Genomic DNA, 27,178 nt, shown 5'->3' with positions numbered 1-27,178 from the left:
TTTCTTTCTTTCTTTCTTTCTTTCTTTCTTTCTTTCTTTCTTTCTTTCTTTTCCTTCTCTCTCTCTCTCTCTCTCTTTTTTGGTCATTTGAACCCTGTGGCTAGAACTCATTGGCTGTGGTAGTGATAGAGGGGAAGGGAATGAGCCCCATAACAGCTCAGTAGTGGTGAAGAATAGTGCCATGAGACTGCAGTTTGTGGACACTGTACATATGTGTCAGATGCACAGCCTGCAGAAACCTGCAGCATCCATGAATGAAACCATTATTAAGAGTGAAGGTGCTCAGGAAATTATCACAATTTCCTTACCTTTAGACTTTGGCAGTTTGCTCAAAGAAACTTTACTACTGTTTATTGAGAAGGAACACTTCTTTGAGCCTTATCAGCATGAATGGACCTCTGCTCTTCCAGAAAGAAAGAGGGCTTTTAAAAAAGAGTTACACCGAGATAGTTCATTGGGTAATTCAGTTTCAAAGGTTAAAGACAGGGGGTTTATCAGGCACTGGAAAGTGATTACGAAAGAGGATAACATTCAGACGTAGTGAATGAAAAGATAAGGTTAATAAACAAAACTTTATTTCATGATGTTCCATAGTCTTTAGGAAACACCCCACCCTGAAGTGGAGAAACTCATACCAAATGCCTCAGTGACTTCTGTTATTTCTATTTCTATTATATCTCCTATCTGAGCTACCTCAGGAAACATGTTCAGGTAAAAGTGAGCTAATTGAAGTCATTTTGCATCTGAAGTGAATTTGCACATAGAGAGTCCCATAGCTGTCATCTTAACAGAAAAAAATATCAGTGTATACCTTGTTAAGTAGGACCATGATGTGGACTGGAAGAGAGGTGTGGAGTGTACAGGCCAAACACACATATACAGAAGTGCAATTCACTCTTAGGTACAGAGGAAGACACAGGAAACTACCTCATCCTGAGTCAGTCCACTTAGTCCAGTATTGGCCACTCTGACTGGTAACAGATCCCCAAGGTTTCAAACAGGATTCTTTTCTAGTCCAACCTGAAGATCCCTGGTGTACCTTGTTAGTCCTGGTGGCTCAGTGGTTAAATGCCTGTACTGCAGCCACTCACTCAAAATCATAAGGTTACGGGTTCAATACTAGCCAGGGCTCAAGCTCGACTTAGGGTTGTATCCTTCCAAGGTCACTAAAATTAGTATCCAGCTTGTTGAGGGCAATTAGCTTACCGCTTAGAGACTACTTAGTACAGTATGAAGCGGTACAAAAATGAAGCTGCTATTACTATTGCTAGTCTCCCATCTAAGTATTAATCAGGCCCAGCCCTGTTTGCTTCCAAAATCAGACAGGATTGGTGTATTTAGGGGCTTAAGACCTAGATGTACCCTCTCATCTTCCTTCCCTAAGCTTGTGGCCTGTCTCTAGACCATGTCTGGACGCCATTTCTTTCCTCCCTTTACTACCTCCTGATCCCTCCATTTTTCCACCAGTCACTGTTACTGTCTAGGTGATAAGGGATATGATTAGAGACAGTCTGCTGAGTTTTGGAGCCCCTGCTATCTGAACAGACAGGTAAGCAAGATCTAAACTGATATTTCCTATACAGGAACAGATGTTCTCTGAGTTTGTGAGAAGAGGAATCCACACAACTTGGGTTTCTCCCATCACTGCCCAGCTTGGCAAACTTAGAGACCAGTTCTTCCTGCTTGTGTCCAGAGCAGAGCTCTTTTTCCATTGCTTCTCTTTGTGCTTGTGCTTTTGACTCCTCCCACCCATAGATTTTTCCTCCTTGCTTCTGTTCTTATAATAAATAATAATAAAATTTTATTTATATCCCGCTCCTTCCCAAGATCAGGGCGGCTTACAACATAGGTTAAAAACAATGGTGCCATAAACAATATAAAAAATACAACTACACAGGCTAACCATACAATCAATAAAAACAATCAATAAAACTAACAGCATTAAAAGTCCCTTAGCCCAACCTCTTGGCCACGGAAGAGGAGGGAGGCCCACAGGATTTTTTAGTCGGGGAATGCCTGTTGGAACAGGAAGGTTTTTAAGTCCTTCCTGAATTGGGCCAGGGTGGTAGTCGAGCGGAGCTCGGTGGGCAGCGTATTCCAAAGGGCTGGGGCAGCCGTGGAGAATGTCCTCCGAGTGGTGGAGGATAACCTAGCCCCAGGCACCTTCAGTAATTGCTGCCCAGACGTTCTGAGGGTGCGAGGCGGAATTTATGGGGAGAGGCGGTCCTTTAGGTATCCTGGGCCCAAGCCATTTAGGGCTTTATAGGTAATCACCAACACCTTATATTGAGCCCGGAAGCGAATGGGCAGTCAATGGAGATCTTTCAAAACCGGTGTTATATGGCTGGTCCTGGAAACGCCAGTGACCAGCCGGGCTGCCATATTCTGCACCATTTGCAGCTTCCGAGTTTGGTATAAGGGTTGCCCCATGTAGAGTACATTGCAGAAATCCAATCTCGAAGTTACCAGAGCATGTACAACAGTTTCTAGGTCCCTCTGGGCCAGGTATGGGCGCAGCTGGCGAATAAGCCGAAGCTGATGACAGGTGTTCTTGACCGTCGCATTCACCTGAGCAGTCAGATGGAGCGACGAATCAAGAAGCACCCCCAGACTGCGCACGGAGTCCTTCACAGGGAGCGTGACCCCGTTCAGGACAGGTGGAACCACCGCCATTCCTGGCCCAGGAGAATCTATCACTAGTACCTCCGTTTTCTCTGGATTCAACTTGAGTCGGTTTTCCCTCATCCAGCCCATTACTGACTCTAGACAGGCCACGAGAGGAGAGACGCCATCCCCAGTCACTGCATCAGTCAGAGACATAGAGAAAATAATTTGGGTGTCATCAGCGTACCCCATGTCTCCGGATGATCTCTCTCAGCGGTTTCATGTAAATGTTAAATAGCATGGGAGACAGAATGGCTCCTTGAGGGACCCCAGTTTTAAGGGCCCGCTCGTCGGAGCACACGTCTCCCAGCTGCACCATCTGGGACCTCCCGGAGAGGTAGGACCAGAACCACTGGAGCGCAGTGCCCCCGATTCCTACCTCTGCCAGGCGTCCCAGAAGGATACCATGGTCTATGGTATCGAAAGCCGCTGAGATGTCCAAGAGCACCAGCAGGGACACGCTTCCCCTGTCGATGCCCAGACGGAGATCATCGACCAAGGCGACCATGGCCGTCTCAACCCCGTAACCCGCCCGGAAGCCAGTTTGAAATGGGTCCAGATAATCCGTTTCATCCAAGACCGCCTGAAGCTGGATTGCAACCGCCCTCTTGATCACCTTTCCCAAAAATGGTAGCAGCGAAACAGGCCGATAGTTATTATGTACCAGGGGGTCGAGGGAGGGCTTTTTTAAGATAGGTTTTACAATGGCCAATTTCAATTGAGATGGAAATAGCCCATCCCTCAGAGATGTATTAACTATCCGGCGTAACAATAATGTTACCGCCGGTCCCCCCTGGGCCGCTAACCACGAGGGACAGGGATCAAGAGAGCAGGTTGTCTTCCGAACACTTCCGAGGATCTTGTCCACATCCTCGGTACTCACCGACTCAAACTGATCCAGTTTAACAAAGTTCACGGAGGCTCTGGACACTTCTACCCTAGGTTCTGCTAAAATGTCGGCGTTCAGACCTTCGCTTATGTGAGAGGTTTTATCCGCAAAAAAGTCGTTAAACAGGTCACAGCAGGCCTTAGAAGGTTCAAGGATCTGGTTCAGGGCAGGAGGGAGCTGAGTTAGCTCCCTGACCACCCTGAACAACTCTGCCGGACGCGACTCTGCGGACGCAATACGAGCACCATAGAACGAGTTCTTTGTTGCTCGTATTGCCTCTCCGTAGTCCTTTAACAGTTGGTCTAGGAGAGCCTTGTCGTCTAAGCAAAGGTGTTTCCGCCAACGGTACTCTAGCCGTCGCAGAGCCCGCTTCCTTGCCCGGAGATCTTCCGTATACCAGGGCTTACGCTTAGAAGCAGGCCTGAGAGGGCGCTTGGGAGCGATACTGTGTATAGCCCTAGAAAGACCGGTATTCCAAATACTGGTGAGGGCATCAACAGAGTCGCCGTCATTTCCAACCGTGAGCCCCTCTAAGGCTTCTTGGAACCTCTCAGGTTCCATCAGCCTTCGAGGGTGGACCATCCTAACAGGTCCACCACCCCTAGGGGGGATCTGGGTAGAGGCCTTGATTTTCACCTCTACCAGGAAGTGATCCGTCCATGGCAGGGGGGAAACATTAACTATTTCCACCCACGGATTTTCCGCCTCCGAACAGAAGACCAAATCGAGAGTATTACCCGCACAATGCGTAGGACCCTGTATCAGCTGGGACAGGCCCATGGCCGCCATGGTATCCATGAATTCCCGAGCCGCACCAGATGGAACATGGCTGGCCGTGAGGGAGATGTTGAAGTCACCCAGGACAAGAAGCCTGGGCGTCTCCAACATCAGCTCAGCGACCAGCTGTGTCAGCTCGTTAAGGGAGTCGGCTAATGCACGGGGTGGCCGATACACTAACAGAATCCCTAGACTGTCCCTAGCCTTTAGGGTCAGGTAAATACACTCGATATAGGAGGTCTGTCGGATGTGGTTCCTGGTGAGGGACACGGTGTTCCTATGTATCAAGGCCACACACACCCCGCCCACCTAACCTGCGCTGGTCCTTCACCGAGAACCCAGCATTCTCATTTAGAAAACAGACAGACAAATAGACATTTTCTTTCTACTTTTCTTCCTTTTTCCCTTTCCACCTACAGTCACTATTTCTGATGTCCTTAGCCAGGCTCCTAAGTCTCATTATTTCAGTTATGCAAATCATGCCATTGACCAGATGGAGTGGTTCAGGGCCCACCAATGGTTCCTTCAACCATTTCAATCTCTAATTGCAAGATGCAAATACCTATTACTATGACTTCCACCTCAGATCAGAATCTCCCTAGCATTGTGTTTCCGCCAGTCCAATCTTCCGAAGGGATGTCTATTTGCAGAGCCCCATTGCATCACAGTTATCTAAGATGCCATCTTAGAGAAACTTTTGTAAGATGATGGCTGAAATGTTGGTGGAACAGAGAATAGTGCTGTGTACTAGGCAATGGGAAAATGGATGCCACCTGGGATTGGCTACTCTCAACTGGAATAGACACATTGAATCAGTTATTGAATGGTGAGTCAACACATAGATAAATCTCTCTGATTCATTATATCTACTCTAGTTGGAATTAAAAATATAATTTAGAGTACAGTGGGGCCTCAGTATCCATGGATTTGGCATTCACAGGTCTGAGCAACTGTGGATTGAAACGGAGAAAAATGCTTAATTTTTTTTTCTTACCAGTGATTGACTGTAGCCAGGTCAAGAAGAAGTCCCATGAGGTTGCAGAGGCTGTGGCAGCAAGGCCTGAGTTGAAAATTTAATGTTTTATAATGGCTAGTTATTCAATACGTGTTTATGCATTAGTGCTATTAAAAATCACCTATAATCCTTTGTGGATGTGGGAAAGTCAATGACATATGTAAAAAAAAAGGATTGCACACCTGCCAAAATATGCACATATACATGTTTCCTTCATGAAGTTAATGGCTTGTGAAAGGGCCACAGGTATCTGTTGAAGTGCACACATAACTTTGTAAAAGTGGGCTGCATAGAAGGAGATTAAAAATTAATGAAAGATGTTATCTATGGCCATGTGGCTCATTTAATTTTAACATCAAAACCTCAGTTTGTACTATTCCTCTGTTTGTTGCACAAATGTAGATTAAACTTATAAATCTTGTTGAAATTATTTTCATTTTTTATTCAACAAATTTTAAGTTAGCATTGATGTAAAACATTCTAATTTTTATGTTTTATGCAGTTTTTTTTAAAAAAAAATGATTTCTAGGTTTGAAATAAAGTGCAAAATTGCATATAACAGGGTCTCCACCCCCCCAAAAAAAACCCTTTAAAATAAGACCACAACACTTGTGTGTGCATTGAGGATTCTGTGTCATATGTTGTTCATCAAACTGTAAAGTATTTTTTCTGCTGTTTCCTTCAATATGTATATGCTATTATATATTAGCTAACAGACCTCTGCAGAACTTGTGGTAGTGAAGGCTTTCTGCCATTTCAGATTAAATATTTTACATCTGGTGATTCAAGTTCCTTTGAAAGTGCAACAACAATTGTGGGATTAGTATGATACTTTAGAGTAATAATAATAATTACTATAAAATATACATTTGCACAAAAATATATTTTGTTTATTGCTATTAATAATAATAATAATATAATAATAATAATAATAATAATAATAATAATTAATAGCAACAAGCAAAATATTTTTTGTGCATATTTAAAGTACACTGTCTTCAATCTTCAGTAAAATAATAGACTTCTTAAGAAGTGTTCAATGAAAGTCAGATTCTTCAGGCTCTCTTACATTGCCTTGATTTAAGGAAGCCACCAAACACTGATCAAAAAGTCAAAGGAGTTTATGAAAGTGGGTCCAGAACACATTCACGTGAATTTTCTAGTTCAGCAAATTTACGTGAATTTGAATTGCGTTTGAACCAACTTCCCATTGCCCGAAAATAGCTTGCCATTGCCCGAAATTGTGTGTGATCACCTCTCACACAATGACGTGAAACCCCATAATTGCATTTGGACTGACTTCCTATTGCCCGAAATTGCGTGTGGTAGTCTATCATGCAATAACGTTAAACCCTATGATTGCGTTCGGATTGCCATTGGATTATACTTCCAATTTCCCTTGTCTGATAATGTCCAAAGTCAGGGTGAGCCAAATATTATGCAACATTTGGAATTAGTAGATTAATTTCAGTTGTACAGATAAAATTTCTCTGTTTCTATTTCTTGCTCAAAGCTTAAACAAGTTGGCCTAAAAGAAGCAACATTTGACATGTATCTCAAAGCCTGCCAGTACAACCTAGGCATGCATTGTTGTAACCATAAGCTCCAAACTTCAGGCTTCTGTTTACAGTTTTTCTTATTGTTCCATGAATGTTATTTTTACACTATAAAAAACATACATCCATTATTCAGGGTTCCTAATACTGTGACCCTTGCCCGGATTCAGTCCATGCAGAACTGCAAATTACTAGACTTTGTCAATGCCGATGACTTTTTTCTGTGTGTCTTGTCTGAATTCGTTCTTTGCCTCTCTGTGTGTGGTCAAATTTGAACATCTTTTTAAAATTTAGGAGAGAATGCATGAAGATCTTTCTCTTCTCTTTCTCTTTGTCTCTATCCATCCATCTTGGTATTTAGGTATTGCTCTCTGTCTAAAGATCTCAGAACAATAAAATCCACAAGATGACTTTAAAACAATATGAACAATAAAATGATTTTAAAAGGCTAAAATATATCAAAGGCTAAAATATATCAAACAGTTTAACAAGTTTAAAAAAGACAGAATAAAACAGCTAAAATACTTTAAAACAGTTCAAAAACTAGATTTGTGGACTGTGACAAATAATGTAGGCTTCACAGTCTTGAGTAGGAATGCTTACCTCCCTGTCTGATTGTACCCTTAATATGTTGCTTTTTAATGCATTTATTTAAGTGTTATCTCATTTCTCTGTATCCTCAAAGATAGGCAGCAAAATAAAAGTAAATTTAAGTAATTAATTGTTTGAGAACAAAACAGTTCAAAACAATAAAACATACAAACGTGACGTGAACATAAAAGTACTGTTAACAGAATCATTCATTAGTTAGGAGATATAACAGTTCTTAGCTGAAAACCTTACAGAACAAATAGGTTTTAATGTTTCTAAAATACAGGAGGGATGCATGTATTTTATTTTATTTATATATTATTTAATTATTTAATTTTCATCCAACTTTTCTCCCTATGTAAGAACCAAAGTGCCTCACACTGTAGGTTAAAAGAAAACACAACTAAAACAGCATTTACAACCAGCCCTCAATAGCCACGGATTCTGCACAAATTCAACCATCCAAGCATTAAAAATATATATTTTTTAATTAAAAAAAAAAACAAACCTTGATTTTATCATTGTATATAAGGGTCACCATTCTACTATGCCATTGTATATAACAGGACTTGATTATCCACAGATGTTGGCATCCACAGAGAGAGTCCTGGAACCAAACCTCGAGGGCCCACTGTAGTATACATTTAATTTTTTTTAAAAAAATACTATTCAAAGTAACTTTAAGACATATTTCAAATATAATAAAGATAGAAATCCAGCACATCTAATTAAAATTCCTTGTGTCTCAGTTAGTTAAAAGCTGTAGCCCTGTCTAAATGAAATGGTCTGTGCCTGCTGAGGAAAAGAAAGCAGAGAGGAGGGCAACCAAGCCTCTTGTGAGTGGAAATTCTGTAGTGTGAGAGCAGCCACTGAAAAGAATATTTCCTATGTCTTCACCACACATACCTGTGACTGTGTTAGGACTGCGAGAAAGCCCTGAAGACCATAAAACGTCTCCAGGCTCATATATACATATTCATATCAACTTCAGTCTTTTTCACCATGGTACACTTCACAGCTTGGTTGGGTGTGATGGGAGTTAAGGTCCAAAAAATATATGGAGGGTACAGTATTTTGTGTGTGTGTGTGTGGGAGGGGATTGTTCTAGCAGGTTACTGTTTAAATTTGGAGAATATTAGTAGGAAGGCCCGGCTCCTTGTTGTGACTTTCCCCAGTTCCTCTGAGAATGAAGCACAGAGCATGGCCTGATCTTTTTCTAAAGGAAATGGCCATGGGAGAGAGATAGTTCCTGAAGTTTGAACTATATATAGATAACTCATAAACAACTGACAGGCAGGACGTAAAGGTACTCAGTTATATTGCTGTGCAAGTTTAACATATTTTCTGTTTCCATGAAATCTCTTTTTTACACATACATGTTCAACAGTTGATTTCTTAATCAAGACATTTTTGCTAGCACTCATTTTGACAGTCCCCCTGACTTTTTAAAAATGTAATGACAGCCATATGGTTCCTGTGAGCTATATTTTATAAATGGGAATAGAGGTTCAATCTCCCATACCCAGAATTCTGAAATCTTAAATACTCCACAGAATTATCCACATGGGTACCTGACATAATTTCTTGCCTTCTGGTGGTTCAGTGTTGTTTCATGCACAAAATTATTTAAACTGTTATGTATAAAATGGCTTTCACACTATGGCTTGATAGAGGGCACCAAAGGGGCAGTCTGTACCCACCCCTTTCCTTGCCAGATTGGGGCCATGGCAACCTCATGCCACAACCCTGATCCTGCCTTTCAAGGGTGCGAAACGGAACCGCAAAAACTTTGGATAGGGGAGACTCAACCTGTACTAATTGGCACATGGTTGTAAAGGGTGCCATAGGCCCTGTACATACCTTCCATGTTGTCCGGGCTAGCGGCAGTGTTTTTCCTCCGCAGTGAAGCCGCAGCCGCCAAACCACGCGACTTCCCTGTGGAGGAAAAAGAACCTGCAAAAAGTGGGCTCTTTTAAAGCCACAGGGGTGGTGTAACCAGGGCGCCAGTAGTGCGCTGGTTACGTAAGCGCCTCACAGCAACATGCGGACTCTGCATGGCGCTTACATAACAGTGACAGCGCCCATGTATACAGGGCGATGCCATTGTTATGGCGCTGCACCGTACTAAGGTTAGGGACCATGCGGTTGCTGCGCAGTCCCTCAACCCTAGTACGATGCCAGAACAATGCATTAGCACCATCTGTACCATGCCATAGCTGCAGTGGTGTGGCTACATGGTGGTCCTTTGGTGCTACATCATATGAATGCAGCATCGGAGGCGCGCCGTGACTCTGAGTGCCATCTGGAGCGGCTTATGGTGTCAGGGCACCCGGGGGGTGGTGGAGTCAGGTGTGCATCATGAGGACGCTGTGGCCCAACTCTGCCCCCAGGCCGGCAAGGTCCTATGTCTATAAGATGTATCTAAAACATAAATGAATTTCATGTTTAGACTTGACTCCCATCTCCAAGATACCTCATTATGTATATGCAAATATTCCAAAATCCAAAAAATAAAAAATCCAAAATCTAAAACACTTCTAGTCCCCCATATTTTGGATAGGGGAGACTTAACCTGTATGAATTGGCACATGGTTGTAAAAGGACAATTTCCTCTCTTACGTAAAAGCCCAAATGCTAACTACTTGATTTGCACAATTTCTTAGCAGAGCTCAGAAGAATACTTGCCTGTGGCCCAGGACTGGGGAGTAGTGTAATTTTGGGGTTACTCCTTGTTGTACTCTGGAGTAAGATTTTTTTTCTTAATGTTACTCCTATTACTTCTCCTGTAAACACAAACACCCCTTACTCCTTTATTCCTTACTCCTACACCCAGCCCTGAAGAAAAGTTGCTTTGCAAGGCTGGTGTGTGTGTGTGTGTGTGTGTGTGTGTGTAACTGTCTCTTTTTGCCTCCCAGTCCCTTCTCCAGTTCAATATAATAAAACAGTTTTTTGGTGTTTGCGTGTACAATATAATAACAGGAATAAGGAGTAACAAATATCCTTATTCCTGTTCCTACTCCTGAAAAAGCTTCTTATTCCTTTACTCTTTACTTCTACTCCCCAGCCCTGGGGCCCATTCACATTACAGAATTATAGCAATAATATTTCATTATGCTATGGTTCCATCCTATGGCATCCTGGAGTTGTAGTTTGGTGAGGCACTGGAGCTCTCTGGCTGAGAAATCTAAATATCCCTCCTTAAACTGGCAGTCCCACAATTCCATGGGTTGGAACCATGGCAATTAAAATGGAATAATAGTGCCATAATTCTGTACTGAGAATGGGCCCCAGGGGACAGTTACTCCACTGATATCAAGCAGCACAGGTGTCAAGTAGATTGGTGGTCTGCTATTCTTGTCCTCTTTATTTGCTCTGGATAAAGCATAGAGGTTTTATAGGCTTTCATTAAAACAAAGGTAGATGCTGCCCAAGGGGAGCTTACAGTATACCTTTTGACAGTGGGGGAGTAAATTCCTGCTTCAAACACACTACCCATGTTGTCGTGGTTTCTCAGTGTAAATTTTTGTTAGCATTATAGTGATCCTCAGAATTATGTAGAAGGAGCTGTTGATTGTCTTACAGTATTCCTACCACAAGGCTCTTGTGTCCTGTCTGGAAGAGCTGTGCTATTACTATAGTGTAGCACAGTACAGCAAGGGACATAACTCAGAGATAGTTAACACCTCAAGTAATTATCCAGGACTATTGTCAAGTGTTGACTCCCACTCAGGTTGAGTATACCTTATTTGAAATGCCTGGGAACAGACTTTTGGATTCTGGATTTTTTTGGATTTTGGAATATTTGCATATACAGAATGAGATATCTTGGAGATGGGAACCAAGTCTAAACATAAAATTAATGTATGAGATTTATCACACTAGCAGGCAAACAGGATTTAAACAAGAGTTAAACTAGAGAAAACCAGGAAATGTCATATGATAAACTCCAGGCATTTCCTGGTTTTCTCTAGTTTAACTCTAGTTTAAATCCCGTTTGCCCACTATTTTAATAAAGCTCTATGTTTTCTATACAGCTTATACACATAGCCTGAAGTTAATTTTATACACAATATCTTTTTAAAAAATTGTGCATGAAACAAACTTTGCGCACATTGAACCATCAGAAAGCTAAGGTGTCACTTTCTCAGGCAAAAAAAAAAGTTTTGTTTTTTGGAGTATTTCAAATTTCAGAATTCTGAATAAGGGAGACTCAGCCTGTATCAATACATAGCTTACATGTGTGAATGGACCATCATACAGATTTAATAAGTCTGATAAAACTTATTGAATCATTTCCTGTATTGCTATGTCCTCCCTCCAGTCCATCTCCCCTGATCCAGGCCTCGGAGGTAGAGAAGAACTGTTGGCCCTCATCCCCTTCCCCTTCTCCTTTTGTGTCGTGTCTTTTTTAGATTGTAAGCCTTAGGGCAGGGAACCGTCCAATTAAAAAGATTGTATGTACAGCGCTGTGTAAATTTACAGCGCTTTATAAATAAAGGTTAATAATAATAATAATAAAAATGTTTTTCAATAGATAGTTCACATGTTCAACTTCTTGTCACTGAGTTTTCTGTGAGTCAAGGAAATTTAAATCTACATGCATAAATTAACATATCCAAAGCTTGCAAGCATGACTATCACCAAGAGCCTTTATCAAAGACATAGTTATAAATGTGAAATTATGAGGCAAAACAAACCACCCCGAACGGCAGGCTGGAAATGCTCCGGAGGGACATCGCAGCAGCCAAACTGCATGGCATCCTTCCAGAGTAAAAAGAACCTGCGAAAAGCAGGTTCTTTTTATGGCACCTGGCTGAGATGTCACGAGTGCGCCATTGGCACACTGGTGACATAAGCGACACACAGCGATGTCTGTACGCTGCACATCCCTTACATCATCATGGCCGCGCCCGTGTGGACGGGATGCCGCCATTATGCCACTGCCCATACGGACTAGAGTTCCAGAGTGTGGGGTTGCTGCATGCTCCAGAACCCTAGTATCAGCGGGGGCATGCTGCTTCGGGCCCATCTGTCCTGGGCCTATGTCTCACCTCAACTCCCCAAATCTTCCTTAACATCTAAGAGCTGCATCAAGTGTCGGAGATCTGTTCTGCTGGAAATGGGGCACAGTACGATGACATTTCCAAACTCCTGCCAGCAATCTCTGGTCTGATACTCAGAAAAAGGACCCCCCCCCCCCCCCCCCCCCCCCCCACACATCACAGCCCTCCATCTCACCAGAGATTACTGGTGGGAGGGGACTGGAAATATTCTGCTGCACCCCAGTCACCAGCAAAACAAACATCTGGCACTTGATACGGCTGCTGACTGTTAAGGTAGGTTAGGAGAAACATTTACAGTTGTGGTACCAGTGCTACAATTGTGAATATGAGGCATGGCTGAATATGGAGCAGTTGTAGATCTGCAACTCTAGGATACAATAAGATATAACTGCATAACATGACAGTAGTTAACAAGGGATAACCTATAGCTACTGGTTAGTTATAAAAATTATTTCCCTCAGTAACTAATATATAATACATTACATCAACCTATAACCTATAGTTTATATTAACCTATAACCCATAGGATAACCTACAGTTACTGGTTAGTTATAAACTATTTTCCTCAGGAAATGGGACTTGGTACATTACATTAAAATTGTAACTTACGAAGAGACAACTTGACTTTTCTTCTTGTGATCTAATTGTAATTTCTATGTTAATGCTTTGGTTTTGAGTGTGGCTTCACTGAGTGGTGGAGGAGGAATATCACATGGTTCAAGTACCCCGTGTATTGTGCCTGTGCTCTGAGGTATGTGTTGAGGCAAAGATGAGGTAAGTAGGAGGAAGGTGTGTTTTGTACCCTAGGAGCTTGGAACATTCAGATTCTGTTTTTTTTAAAAATGCAAAAGTCACTTTATGTACTTCCAAAAGCAGAAAATTAAAGCTTTATTTTTCAAATAAAAGTACAACTATAATGGTAACCAACTACTGGTTTGGGCTTAGGCACTTTGACCTATATCTGCAACTAATTATTTTTTAAAAAAAGCGGTTGCCCGACTCGGCGGGCTGACCGCTTTGCCGCTAGACGCAGCGAACGGCTACAAGCCCCAGAGTGCTCTGGGGCTTGCCCCAGCTCCCTATTGGTGTGCGGGGTGAAGGGGAGTCCCTTCCGCCCCGCGACGCTCTGGGAGCTGGGCTCGGTGACCGGGAGTTCCGGTCCTCCAGGGCAGATGATTGGTTCTGCGGGCCTGGAGGAGGAGTCTCCTGGTCAGGTGGTACTGAGGGCGGGGCTTAGGCCTATATAGGCCGTGCTGCCAGCCCCGGCCCTCAGTCGGCGCTTGGCTCCGGATGGTTAGGAGCCAAGCAGGAAGGGAGGAGGAGCTGAGCCTTCTCCCACCCACCCACCGCTTGGGTTTGGGTTTTTTGTCACAACTTTGGGGCGGCAGCATAGGCCAGGATCTGCACGGTGTGGTACCAGGGCTACGGAGCTCTGGTTTGGGAGTCAGTCGGGACCCGGGGGCGAATAGGGCAGGCGTATGGCCATTGCGGGGGCCATAACGCGAGAGCGCCTCCCGGTGACTAGGGGCTTAGCGAATATGTGAACGCATGGCAGAGATGCGGTCATACGGTGTGCCTTAGCCCCTAGGTCATCCCAATACCTGGTGGGTGCCAGGTTGTGGTTAATCAGACAAACGTGGGGTTGTTTGATTTCGCAGATCCTGACCTCATGCTTTGTGCCAACCCTACCAATGGTTTGCTTAATAAAGTTGTGGCCTTTCCTCCAGCACGGTCTCCTGTGGTTATTCGGCAGCAGCATCTGAGGCAATAACTTCTAAGTGCTGAACCTGTCCCAACTATGAATTGATAATGAGCCATATTGAATCTATGCCTTATGAGTAAAAATACACAAACTGTACTAGTTTTCCAAATGTATCATTTGTTCAATGCCAGTGTCTCATTTCTGCTGTGATAGATATATCTCATTCTCATTGGTAAACATCTTTCTTGCAAGGTAGATTCCACATTTGTGTCACTCTGAGGGTCTCCAAATGTGAGTGATTAATGTTTAGAAATGTGTACTATACATCAGAATTTGTGGGTTCTGTTTTGAGTTCACTGGCAATCCATTCACTATCTCTAGAGCTAAATATACCTTTTGACATGTGTAGAAGGATCCCATTTAAATATTTGATACTTTGGGAGTGATTCCAAATTCCTAGCATGTATCTCTATCAGGGATCTGAGTTTAGTTGCAAAGTATGTGAATGTATGTATATAGCTTTTAATGGTGTCATGTTATATAGAGCTCTGAGAATCTTGAGTAAAAATAGGCATGTGCATTAACAGCCTATATTTTCTACTACTAAACAAAATCTTAAAATGAAACCCCTATTCTGTTTCTTTGTGGTTTAGGATATCCTTTATATGAATGCAGGTTTCTCCTCATAAGCAATTGTATCTGAAAAACATATTCCCCTGGAAATGGTTCCTGATTTTATAACACATTACTTTTTTCAATACCAACAATAACATACTTTATGTACGACCTAGGTAACTTCACCTCTTTTTATCTACACTTCATTACATTTCCCCTTAAATGTGTTTGACACTATGCTAAATTAAAAAAGCAACACTGACTGTAAATAAAAGAAATGGGAATCTGAAATCTGTGTAGCTTACTCTTTAGGCCTAACAGAAATGAAAGCAGTTAAATTACAGGTGTTTAATCTTAAAATAAATTGTAATTAGAGTACCTGAAGGTACTGCAGTGTAATCGTATAGATATCTTGTAACTGATATAGTTCCAGTGGATATAACCTTGGCTCCTGTTTGCTCAATATTATTGGATATTTTTCAATTTGTGTAACCTGAGGTGGACAGGATCCTTAGAGAAATAAGAACTACCCTGGGTGTGCTAGACCCTTATCTTTCCTGGCATATTAAACAGGTCAGAGGGTGCAAAGGGGGTAGTCTGTGCCTCCCTACAACAAGGCAGTATTCCAACTTGCCTAAAGGAGGCAGGTGTAATGTCTTAGCTGAAAAAGCCATCTCTGAATCTCTCTATAATGAATAATGATCAGTTAGTGACCAATATGCCATTTTAGTGCAAGGTATTAGAGCGTGCGGTGGCTTCCTAGCTCCAGGGACTTCTGGATGAAACAGATTATCTGGATCCATTTCACTCTGGTTTCAGACCTGGCTATAAGACAGAGATAGCTTTGGTCACCTTGGTGGAAAACCTACACAGGGAACTGGCATGGTTACTTATTTTACGGAAAAGATAAAATACATAGAGAATTTAAAAGCCATGTTATTAAAAAAGCATTAATGAATGTACGGAATAAACTTAAACCTAAATTAAGTAGAGAAATACCCTTATGGTGCTCCCCCCACAAAGCTTTCTTTGGAAAAGAAAAAATCCTCAAACAAAATTGGTTACGGTACTCTGATTTAACAAAAGAAACACAGGAGGACATAGAAATGAAATCCCAGGACGAACTCAAAGACCTAGGAATCTACAGTCATTGGTATCTAAAGACAGTTGAGGGAAAGGTGGAGAATGGATAAGAGACTTGTGGGCATCCAAAAGAAAAGATCAGATTGGGAGGACAGTACCCTAAAAGGGGAAAAAAACCTGATCTCAAGATATTATAAAATGATAATGAATTGGGAAACGGAGGACGAAATAATTAGACATTCAATGGTGAGGTAGGCCCAAAATGTAGGGCACAACCTAGAGTATAAAAAGTGGGAAAATATTTGGACAAGAAGTATAAAACATACAGTTTGCCAGGAGCTTAAAGAGAATGTATAAGATGATCCACAGATGGCACCTCTCCCCACAAAAATTGTCATTTATGTATAAGAACAGTAATCTTATATGCTGGAAATGTTTGGATAATGTTGGTTCTTACTTTCATATATGGTGGACTTGTGATATTTCAAAAAAAAAATACTGGTTGGAAATTCATAAAAATCTAAATGTAAATATGAATATAAAAGTGCCATTATTACCAGAAATCTTTCTCTTAGGCATGATAGATGACATCTTAGAAAAACAACACGGTAAATTTCTTTTCTACTGTTTCTCTTGTGCTAGAATAGTCTACGCAAAATTTTGGGAAAAAAACACAAGCTCCTTCTGTAGATAAATGGCTTTGTAAACTGTTTGAAATGGCTGAGATTGATAAGTTGACATGTTGGATGAGGGATAAAACTGAGAACTGTGTATACCAAGAATGGGAAGAATTTTATAAGTTTATAGACTCAAGATAGAATATAAGGTATTGATATTTAAAAAGGCATAAATGGATTTGATTTATCTATTAATAACAACCTGTAAATCTCCAATAACTTGTTTAGTTAACAGGGACGTAGCCAGGATTTTAGGAAGGGGGGCAGACTAAGTGCCCCCCCCTTCCTAAAAGACCATTATAATGGGGCTTGGGTGCAGCGGTGCAGCAGCACACACCATTCATTTTTCTAATGGAAGGGGGGTGGTCCAGACCCCAAGGACCCCTCCCCCTTGGTTACGTCCCTGTAGTTAAATATTTCAAGTTCTTGTTGGTAGAACATTCTATATAGAAAGTATGGACTCTGTATAGATCTACTCTATAGATGTATATTTGTAGGTTAAGCGAAGAATATCATCAGTGATAAACTATGGAATTAATTACAACACAAGGACAGATTCAGGTGAAGGAACCAAAAAGGAAAAATCTTCAAGATAAAACAAGATAGAAGAAAATCTTAAACCAAATCTCAACAAGTATTAGGAAGCTCTATTTATGTTATATGTGTTTTATAAAAAATGTCTGGTTTTGGGGGGGAGTGGGCACTGTCTAGACAGAGATGTGATCTATTGTTGAAATTGTAAGGTGTGAAAAGTGTAATGTGAGTTAATGTCTTGTTCTGTGTGGAAAAGTTAAAAACAATTAAAAAATCAAATATTTGAAGGGATGTCATATTGATGAGGGAGTAAGCTTATTTTCTGCTGCTCCAGAGAACAGGACCTGAAACAATCAATGCAAGCTACAGGAAAAGAGATTCCACCTAAACATTAGGAGGAACTTCCTGACAGTAAGGGCTGTTCGACAGTGGAACACACTCCCTAAAAGTTTAGTGGAGTTTCCTTCCTTGGAGGTCTTTAAACAGACTCTGGATGGCCATCTGTCAGGAATGTTTTGATTGAGAGTTCCTGCATGGTAGGGGGTTGGACTGGATGGCCCTTATGGTCTCTTCCAACTCTATGATTCTTATGTTGGAATGGAATCCTTTTTCCATTCCAGTTACTCCATCCTCAGCTGGGGGCCTGAGTAGAGGCAGAACCTAAACCAGACTCATGAAACTAGACCCATGGAACCAAACTCATTCATATTCTAGAGAAAATACCATAGGAGGAGGCCAATTTCATTCCAGTTTCACAGTGCTCTTGATTGCTTTATGAAAAAGTTAGAGGCTTGACAGACCGGCCATTAAGGTCAGCCTGGGGGCGGAATCAGGGCGGGGCGTCCACATGACCAGAGCTCTCCTTGGAAGCTAAGATGATCAAGTTGAGACTATTATACTTTGACCACATCATGAGAAGGCACAGATCACTAGAAAAAATAATAATGCTAGGAAAGGTAGAGGGTAGAAGAAAGAGAAGAAGACCATAAACTAGATGGATAGATTCAATCAAGGGGTTTTGGGGCAAGGGCTTGCAGGATCTGGGCAAGGCAGTGGAAGATGGGGATTCTTGCAGATGTCTCATCCAAAGGGTCACTGTGAGTGGACAGACTCGAGGGCAGCTAACAACAACAATGTATATGCAAATAAAGATATTATAAAATTCAAATAAATCCAGAATCCAAAACTCTCCTAGTCTCAAGCATTTGGGGTAAGAGATGCTTAACCTGTAGAAGGACTCTGGTCATGCTCATAGATACTAACTCAGTTGTGAATGCAGCTTTCTCATTATGGATCATGCTTTTCCTCCTGGGTCTTCGGAAGTTGTTAAATACGGAATTTACTGTATTTATGGAGCATGTTCATTGTATATTTTTACATGGAACTGTATTTTTCCTTTGATAAGTTTAAAAGATATGGTTGCTGAACTTTGTATCAATACTAAGGATATATGTCCTACCTGGAAATGATTTACAGTTTTAAAATATTTTAAAATATTTTATTTTATTTGTAGGCCACCATGGCACAGAGTGTCTAATTATTAGTTATTACACAGTATGAACCTTCTCAGGGTTGTGTGTTAGGAAATCCTCTTATTTAGATCTTTGTTCTAGCTTTCATGGTGAAGGTTCCAGTAATTTTTTTGGACTGTTTCCAGTTCTTCCAGATTTAGTGGTAGGTTGTCAGATACCTCAGACAATAGAACTGCCTCATCTGGATATCTTGTATCATAGGGAAAAACCTCTTTGAAAGTATTTTGCCCCATCTTCCCTGTTCTCTGGTAGTGTCCACTCAAACTGAGAACAGAAAGGGTACCTCATCCCACATCTATAACATAACTTTGTAAAAGGCAGGGATCATAATGCTATTAGTATCATGGCATTACAAATGTAGAGCTCTATCTCTATGAAAGCTTGTTTGTTCCAGTCTTGGTGATATTCTGAAGAACAGAAAGGAACTCATTGTCATCTGTCAGTGCTTCTCCAGTGTGATTGAAGGAGAAGGGATAGAAAGGAAAGCCATTAGTTCTTCCTTTTTACACTATGTCAATGGCCAGATACTCTACAACAGTGGTTCCCACAATGCTGCCCTTTAAGAGATTTTGGACTTCAGCTCCCAAAAACCTCAGCCATTGTTGGCCAGTAGTCGGGATTGGGAGCTGACATCCAAAATCCTTTAAAGAGCACAGTTCGGGGAAGAGAGTGAGAGTACAGAATTAGCTTCAGAATATTAATCCATCTAACTCAGATTGGTGTAAACTAACTAGTAGCAGCTTTCCAAGATTCAGACAGTCTCCCCCCCCCCCACACACACAACACCTGTCCTACCTACAGATGCAGGGGACTGAATGTTTACTTTCAGCATGCAGAGTGTGTGCTCCACAGAAAACTACAACAGCTTTCACCAGCCTGGTACCCCACAAAGATTTTGGACAACTAGCAAAATTCCTGACACTGGCCATACTTGTAGAGTTTGATGGGAGTGTAAACCAAAACTGGGAACACCAATTTAGGGGAGACACCTGACCTGGAGGAAAAAGAAACTATGGTTCTTTCATCACCCAATCTTCAGCAGCTGCCCCAGTCCTTCAACTCTCAAACTATAATTCCCACCGACTAAGCACTTCCAGAGCAGTGAGCTGGAGGAGTTTTATCACTCCACCCTGATCCATAGTCTTCATTCACCATTTTAAGTGGGTTTCATAGATCATGAGTTGGAAGAGACCGCAAGGCCCTCCAGTCCAACACCCTGCCATTCAGGAATCACAATCAAAGCATTCCCGACCGATGGCCTCCAGCCTGCTTAAAGACCTCCAATGAGGAGAGCTCCACTACACTCCCAGGGATGTTGTTCCACTGTCAAACAGCCCCTCTGTCAGGAAGTTCCTCCTATGGCCTGTTACAGACAGCCAAAATAAGCTGCTTCGAGTCCAAGTGGAGGTATGGTGTTTCGATGATGCATGCGTCCTAAGAGTCCAGAAGCCACCCAGCCACGCTCCGTCCTTAGGCTGGTGCGTGGCTTTGGTGCGACTTCGGACTCTTAGGATGATGTATCATTGAAAACACATACCTCCACTGTGACTCGAAGCAGCTTTATTTTGGCTGTCTGTAACAGGCCAATGTTTAGGTGGTGGAATCTCTTTCCTGGAGCTTGCATCCATTGTTTCGGGTCCTATTCTCTGGAGCAGCAGAAAAAAGCTTGTTCCCTCCTAAATATGGACATCCCTTCAAATATTTAACAGGGCTATCATATTCACCTCTTAACCTTCTCTTCTCCAACTAAACATCCCAAGCTCTCTGAGTCTTCTTCATAGGGCATTGTTTCCAGACCTTCACCATTTTAGTCGCTCTCTTGGACACGCTCCAGTTTCTCAATGTCCTTTTGAATTGTGGTGCCCAGAACTGGGTCCTGACCCCGAGAGAATAGAGTGGCACTATTACTTCCTTGATCTAGAACTATAATTTTATTGATACAGCCTATAAAATACACATGCCTGCTGTTATAGCATCACTCCTTTCTCTTGATCTTTTGTTTATCAGGTGGGTGATATCCAGACCTGTGCATGTTACATGGTTTCTGCTTGCCAAAATTTAAAGTGTGTGTGTGTCACAGATCTCCGTCATCTCTATTAGTATGGCTCTGAACAATGGAGATTAACTTGTATTAAAAATATCAGAAGTCAGTCTGGATTGTTGTATCTATTATAGTTAATAATAAAATAACCTAATATAAATTTGAAAGACAGACTGGAACTTGTGTAGTTTCATATGACCAGTTAAAGGGTGCCTTGATCCAATATGTTATCTTAATCTAGTTTGACTGTCGCATGAATTAGCCTCATCAACATGAGGCCTTTTCAGTCCTAATACAAACACATGGAATTTTAGTTTGTTGATCTTAAAAGGGCTCTGCTTGTGCTAACATATCCTTGGGTTTCCTTTTCCGTCACTTAGAAATCATTCAGACTGTATTGTGACATGTTGGTGATGACAAAATTGTCCTGGGGGCCTGTTTTTGCATTGCCTCTTTAGGACTCTTAAAAAAAAGAAAAAAAGAAAAAATCTTGCCCTCAGCTCTTAGCTTTTTAAGATCCAGATAGAAGCAGCAGTGTGGGGGTTTGCTTCCTAAATGTTTAAACCATTTATCCAATAATTGGGTGTGCAACAGAGCTCTTTCTGTAATGAATGGGCCTGATTCTGGTCATGCTTCATTCACAGAGTTCATGCTGAAGTCATTGGCCAGTTCTATATATTGTACCCTAAGGATTTGGTTCTACATTATTTGGTATACCAGACCAAAGAAGAAAGGCTGCATACTTGGTTGTGTATGACTTCTACTTGGAATGCAGGAGTAGAGATGTGTTGTATCATCTACTTTTATAGAAACATACTTCAGTCCTCAAGAGCTGGAAAGATGCTTTTGTAGACTACATCTTCAGCATTAGCTACCAGTGTGCTGTCATTTTGGGGGGGGGGAATCCTGGGGAGATGGAGTGCAAAAATTAGCTTTTCTAAGCTGAGAATAGATAATGTGGGATTTTAGTTGCCAATTTTCCTTTTGTGTGGTTTGTAGACTATAAAGAAGTAGTTGCCGAATTGTATGACTGTTGTGCCATTTGTATAAAGACTAAGAACTTTCTGAACTCCAAAAAAACTAGAAGAATAATTGTTCATACCTCTAGTAAACTAGTTTCCTGAAATTCAGCTATATGTGTGGGGGACTGGCAATTGTTTTTCCCTTAGCTTCCAGGGATTGGCGTATAAATTTGTGCCATTGGATACAGCTTTTCTCTCTTTCCTGGAAACTTTCCAGGATCAGCAGCCAGGGCCTCAGAGCTCACTGGCTCACTGGTCCAGAGACTGGCCATCACTTGAAGATTATCGCACTGCGTTCTGAGAACGTTCCATATCTCACGTGATGAAAACGTTCCTGGAACGGTATTACGCATTAGAAATCAAAATGTGATCAGAACGGGATCAGAACGGCAGTTACTGCACTGCGATTCCTTTTTCTTGAAACCGTTCTCAGAACGGTTTGCTGTATAAGTTTTGTGGGCTGTCTTCTGATGACATCGCCACTCAGTGGTTGGACGGCTCGGGAGAGGCGCTGCCCCCAGGAAAGAGAGGGAAAGGGAGGCTTGGGCCATGGAGCTCGCCTCTCCTGAGTCCCTCGGCTTACTGAAATCCTCACCCCCTTCCCCATAGGAATCAGTCCAAAAACGGAGTTTAAAAATCTCTCCCAGATGGCAGACCCAAAGGCGCCTCCTCCTTGCTCCTTTTAAACTCAGTTTTTGGATTGATTTTATGGGAGGGAGGAGGAGGTGGGGATTTCAGTAAGCCTAGGGGACTCTGGCCGGGAGAGTGCTTCTCGCCTCACTGAGAAGTCTTCCCTCCGAAATTCTCTTGGGAGGGAAAGAAGGCAGCCCCTAATAACGCTGGGGCTTCATATGCTGGCATATGTTTGAAGAAAATAGGATAAAACCTATGTAACTTGATGGGCCAAGGGCCGAGTCCCCTCCTTGGCAGCCTGGGCTTTAAGGGAGCTCCACGGAGGTCCCTTCAAGCGGAGGGAAAGGGAGGGGACTGGACCAAGGGCAGAGCCCTGGCAGCCATTGCAGCTCTTTAAACCAGTTAGAAAAGAAGAGTCCTCTGCTGTCATCCCATTTCCCTTTTGGCAGCTTGACAACCTTTTGCTCCTGTGTGTGTGCATGTAATGTGTGCCTTCAGGTTGTGAGTTCCCTCCCCGCTTTAACTCTTGTCTGCTCTTTGCTATGGGAATTCTGGGAGTTTTTGCTTGCTTTTGTTGTGGTGTCAAACAGAGGAGCTTTTGTGGGTTCCCTCCTGGAGGGAAGGGGAGAAGGTCCTGGGCATCCCTGCCTCCGCATTGTGACAGCACAGGAGCCCCACTGGACATGACACTAGAGACCCCCGAAAGACGCCAGACCTCTCCCTCTGCTCTCTGCCTGGTCTCTTCTTCCCTATTTCACTGCTTTCTCTCTTCTTCCTTGTCCCACCTTTCCTCCCTTTTTCCTCCCTTCCCTCCTCCTTCTTTCCCCCCTCACACACCACACTTCCCTCACTGCAGTCGCTCGCTGCCTGCTCCCTCCCTGCCTGTCATTCTTTCAGCCATCAGAAGACAGGGATGATGGGAACGGATTTGAGAACGGATAAGAATACCCCACACATTCTCTTGGAACGTTTTCATCACGTTTCAGCTCTCTGGGAACATTCAGAAACACATCAAATCCGTTCCCTCCTGGAACACCTTTGGAACACATTTAAGCGTTCTGAGAACCCGATTGGAAACACATACGTGCGGATTTCTCAAATGCGTTCCGTTCTCATCACGGATCAGAACGTTCCTACCGCAGTGCGATAATCTCCTCAGTGTAGTGCTGGTCTAAGGCACCCTAATCCTGGTTGAGTATAATGCAGAACATAAATAAGAACAGTTTTACCTTCTTCACGAAAAGGAAAAAACAATTTCTTATAAAACACTTGAATTGTGAGCACATTTCAAAGTTAAAAGATGAAGTCCAAAAGTTGTCACAATAATTGCATGCACAATATTTTACATCTGTGGCCCTGGATAGGACCAAACTCCATCTTAACTGAAGCTACGCATGCTGGGAGGCTGATTATATGCCCCAGTGTTGGACCTGAGATAAAACTTCTTGCCTTTCTGTAAGTCCTGTCCATTAGCCATGATTTTTAATGACATTGGGTGGTGGTTCCATTCCAGAGCCCAGGCCACAAACGTATCTCCTCACAAGTGGAAAGCACACTTACTCAGTGGAGTGCATTTTCCTATTACCACCTGACTTATTGTTTAACATCTAATAAGACTGTAGTTATATCAGAACTCAGAGAGTAGTGTTTTTAAGAATATAGTCCCAGAATCCTTCACTCCAATCATGGTCAATGAATACCCTTCTCAATCTCAAGAGTTATCTTAATGACGTTAAGCATTTGTACCTACCTAAGCATTAGCATTTGTATCTACCTTATACAATGCTGAAAAAACATGGATGACACCAATATAGATTGTGAATGAGTATTGCGCACGAGGCAATTTTTACTACATTACCTGCTGGAAGATGGAACAGTGAGAGGGCATAGAGCCTGCTATTCCCCTATTCTCTAATATTTAAAGCAGCAGTCACTAGGTGTTAGCCAAAAAGGATTGTAATACCATTAAAATTGTATTGTTTTTGTGTGCCTACAATATTTTCTCGACTTACAGTGACCCTAAGGAATATCGATAATAAGTCAACATTCAGAGTGTAATTTCTTCTTGAATGTCAGTGAATCACTGGTATCAACATGTGGCGGAAGGAAAAAAAGCTGGGAGATGAATCCCTAAACAAACACAAGCAGGGGTATGAGCAAACGTTTAGGGGAGATGGACACTCGGCAATTTTATTTAAACATGTGGTTGCACTCAAATGCAATGAATGTATTTATAAAAAATGTTAAAATACAAAGCTAGCGATCTATAAAAGTAATTTAAGCCTGTGGGCCACGCCCCCTACAGACATAAACGTAAATGAACAATCATATTGGGCCAGAAAACTGCAAATCCCATGGGAACATATACACGTACAAGAAATCAGTTTCATTTTGTGTCTCACAGAATGAGATAAAAGGGTATAACAACGTTAGAGAGTGCACAATGACTAACAAATTAAAAAGGGATAATGCCTAACTATTACTCTACTAGCTGGTTATTTCCCCATATTGCAGTTGCCAGTTTTAAGCCCATTAATTCAAGGATGTTCCATGAAAAGTCAATGTACAGTATTCTTTTGTGTCTGGAATGTGTTGATGATATCCATGTGACGGGAAGTGAATTTATACTGGAGTCTAATATATTTGAAAATTTTCCCAGCTATGAAAGTCTTCCTTTATCTCTGAATTTCCTGGCTTTTATGGATTATATTAGATTTGTTATGTTATTTCAATGAGGGTTTTTTGCTCTGTGTGTGCATTTGATGTCCTTTTAGATGTTTTTATGGCTATATACAGTTACATAGATGAAAATAAAGCAATTTTATTTAGATTGTTGCCAGGCTGAGTTCTAAGTGGAAGCTCTCCAACTTTTGAGACTGTTATATTAGGCATCACCACACCGGAAAGACTCCTTTTTTTTAATGGTTTGAGGAAGGGGGGGCGGGGGGCACTTGCTTAAATATCTTTCATGAACATAAGTTAAATGATTTCTGTTTATAATTCATCATGAGTTCTGTTGGCTTGAGTGGACGGAGAATCTGCTATAGAAGCAGTAATCCATGCCAGCTCTATACGTGAATGTGAAATCATAATTAAGGAGGATTCCTCTGAAGAATCTGTTGAGTATTTTTCCTGCTACATCTCAGACTCCCAGGTCAGAAGGAGTGGCTTGAATTATTCCTAGAACATTGCTTTTTTAAAATCGCAAATGTTAACAGTTCCTCAGTTGTAGCAATTTAATGTTAGAGTAAGCAGGACTCTTGAGCATAAACGTTTGTGTTTTAAATAACATATCAGAACCATCTGCCATAGCAATAGCATCACTGATTTTTTGTATGGTTGTGAAAGATGTACACTGAACAAGGGTGCCAAAGTAAAGGTAGTCCCTTGACATGAATGTCTAGTCGTAACTGACCGTACGGGGTGTGCTCATCTCCGTTACAGCTGAAGAGCCACCATTGTTCAAAGATTGTCTGGTGGTCATGTGGCCAGCATGACTGTACCGAAAGCACCTTCCCACTGAGTGGTAACCTATTTATCTACTTGCATTTGCATGATTTTGATTTTTGTTGCAGGCTGGCAGAAGCGGTTGGGAAGAATGGAATGAACTAGTGACAGGAACTCACCCCAGCATGCTGCAGCATTTGGGCCTCAGAATGCCAACCTTCTGAGTATTCTGGTCATCAGAAATGATATCTTAAATACTAAGCCACTGCATCTCAAGAAAGGGACAAAGAAAGAAAAACAACCTCTTTGATGTGATGCTTGTGAACAAGAATTCTACAGATACACAGCTGCTAAAAAGATAAATGACTAAACTGAGACGTCATATTTTGGACATATCATTGAGACAACATGATTATATTGGATAGATGATAAGGTAGTTAAGTGTGGAAGAAGACGTGGAAAAGAGACTGATTAGGGAAGCTATAGTCATGAGCTTGTAAAACTTGAGGAGGGCAACTGTGACCATGGCTCTTGGAAGTCTTTCTTCATAGAGTTTCTGTAAGTTAAAGTAAGTTATCAATGCAAAAACGCAACAACAAAGCAAGGACTGCTCCTCTCTCAAAGCAGGTGAGCAAACATGTGGATATCATTTACAGGTAATTAATTTTATGTGTTCTGTTCAGCCACTCTGATAAAGCACTAGGGCATGGATGGACCATTGTTGACCATTGATTTCCTCCCCGCTGGCTATGCTGTCCAGGCTGATGGGAGCTGAAATGCGTTCGCATACTGCACATTGCCTGCCCGTTATCACATGTCCCATAGACTATGAGTTGTTTATTACTGGCTTCCAAGAACCTTATAAGGCAGGAGCTAGCAGATGGAGCTGGTATTCCAATGGAGTTGCATAAATGGGCCCATAAGCCAACTTGTGTACCTATGGGTGGTTGTACACATGTTTGTAGCACCCATAGGTACACACTGTTGGCTACTACACCATTCAATGACCAAGCACAGATTATATCTGCTATGAAGTATTATGAAGGTACTTCCCCCACCCCAATGTTTGAAAGAAAGATTGAGGTTGCTTTGGGATTAAAAAGCAAGCACTCAAATGAACATTTTCTGGGGGCTACAATGGAAAACATCTATTTGGGTCTCTTTGCTGCTTCTACTTGGAGGTTTTTGGGGAACCGCTGAACTTTGAGTCTGACCCCCCCCAACCTATTTTTTCTGTAGTGCACATTAGAGATCTTAACCTCTGCCTAGAAGCTCTACACACACACTCGAACAGTGTATGTAGACGAGTTCAGGACTAAGGAATATGTATGTTGTGC

General features: G+C 42.0%; 1 protein-coding gene across 2 annotated transcripts in view; it reads left to right on the top strand.

The window, feature by feature from the left end:
- Nucleotides 1-27,178, top strand: part of HMGA2 (high mobility group AT-hook 2) — a 185,827-nt gene that overhangs the window by 21,278 nt on the left and 137,371 nt on the right. The window contains exon 4 of one of the 2 annotated variants that reach the window (XM_042469581.1): nucleotides 1,468-1,740. The exons of the other annotated variant lie outside the window; for it this stretch is intronic. Within the exon in view, the coding sequence (XP_042325515.1) occupies nucleotides 1,468-1,488 (21 nt within the window). The 3' untranslated portion in view covers nucleotides 1,489-1,740. Of the gene's footprint in view, nucleotides 1-1,467; nucleotides 1,741-27,178 lie in introns of those variants that run through there. 2 annotated transcript variants of the gene reach the window in all.

Source organism: Sceloporus undulatus, chromosome 5, assembly GCF_019175285.1.
Source record: "Sceloporus undulatus isolate JIND9_A2432 ecotype Alabama chromosome 5, SceUnd_v1.1, whole genome shotgun sequence".
In the NCBI taxonomy this organism is placed as follows: Eukaryota; Metazoa; Chordata; class Lepidosauria; order Squamata; family Phrynosomatidae; genus Sceloporus; species Sceloporus undulatus.
The sequence above is the reverse complement of the archived record's forward strand: the minus strand, read 5'-3'. Positions and strand labels throughout refer to the sequence as shown.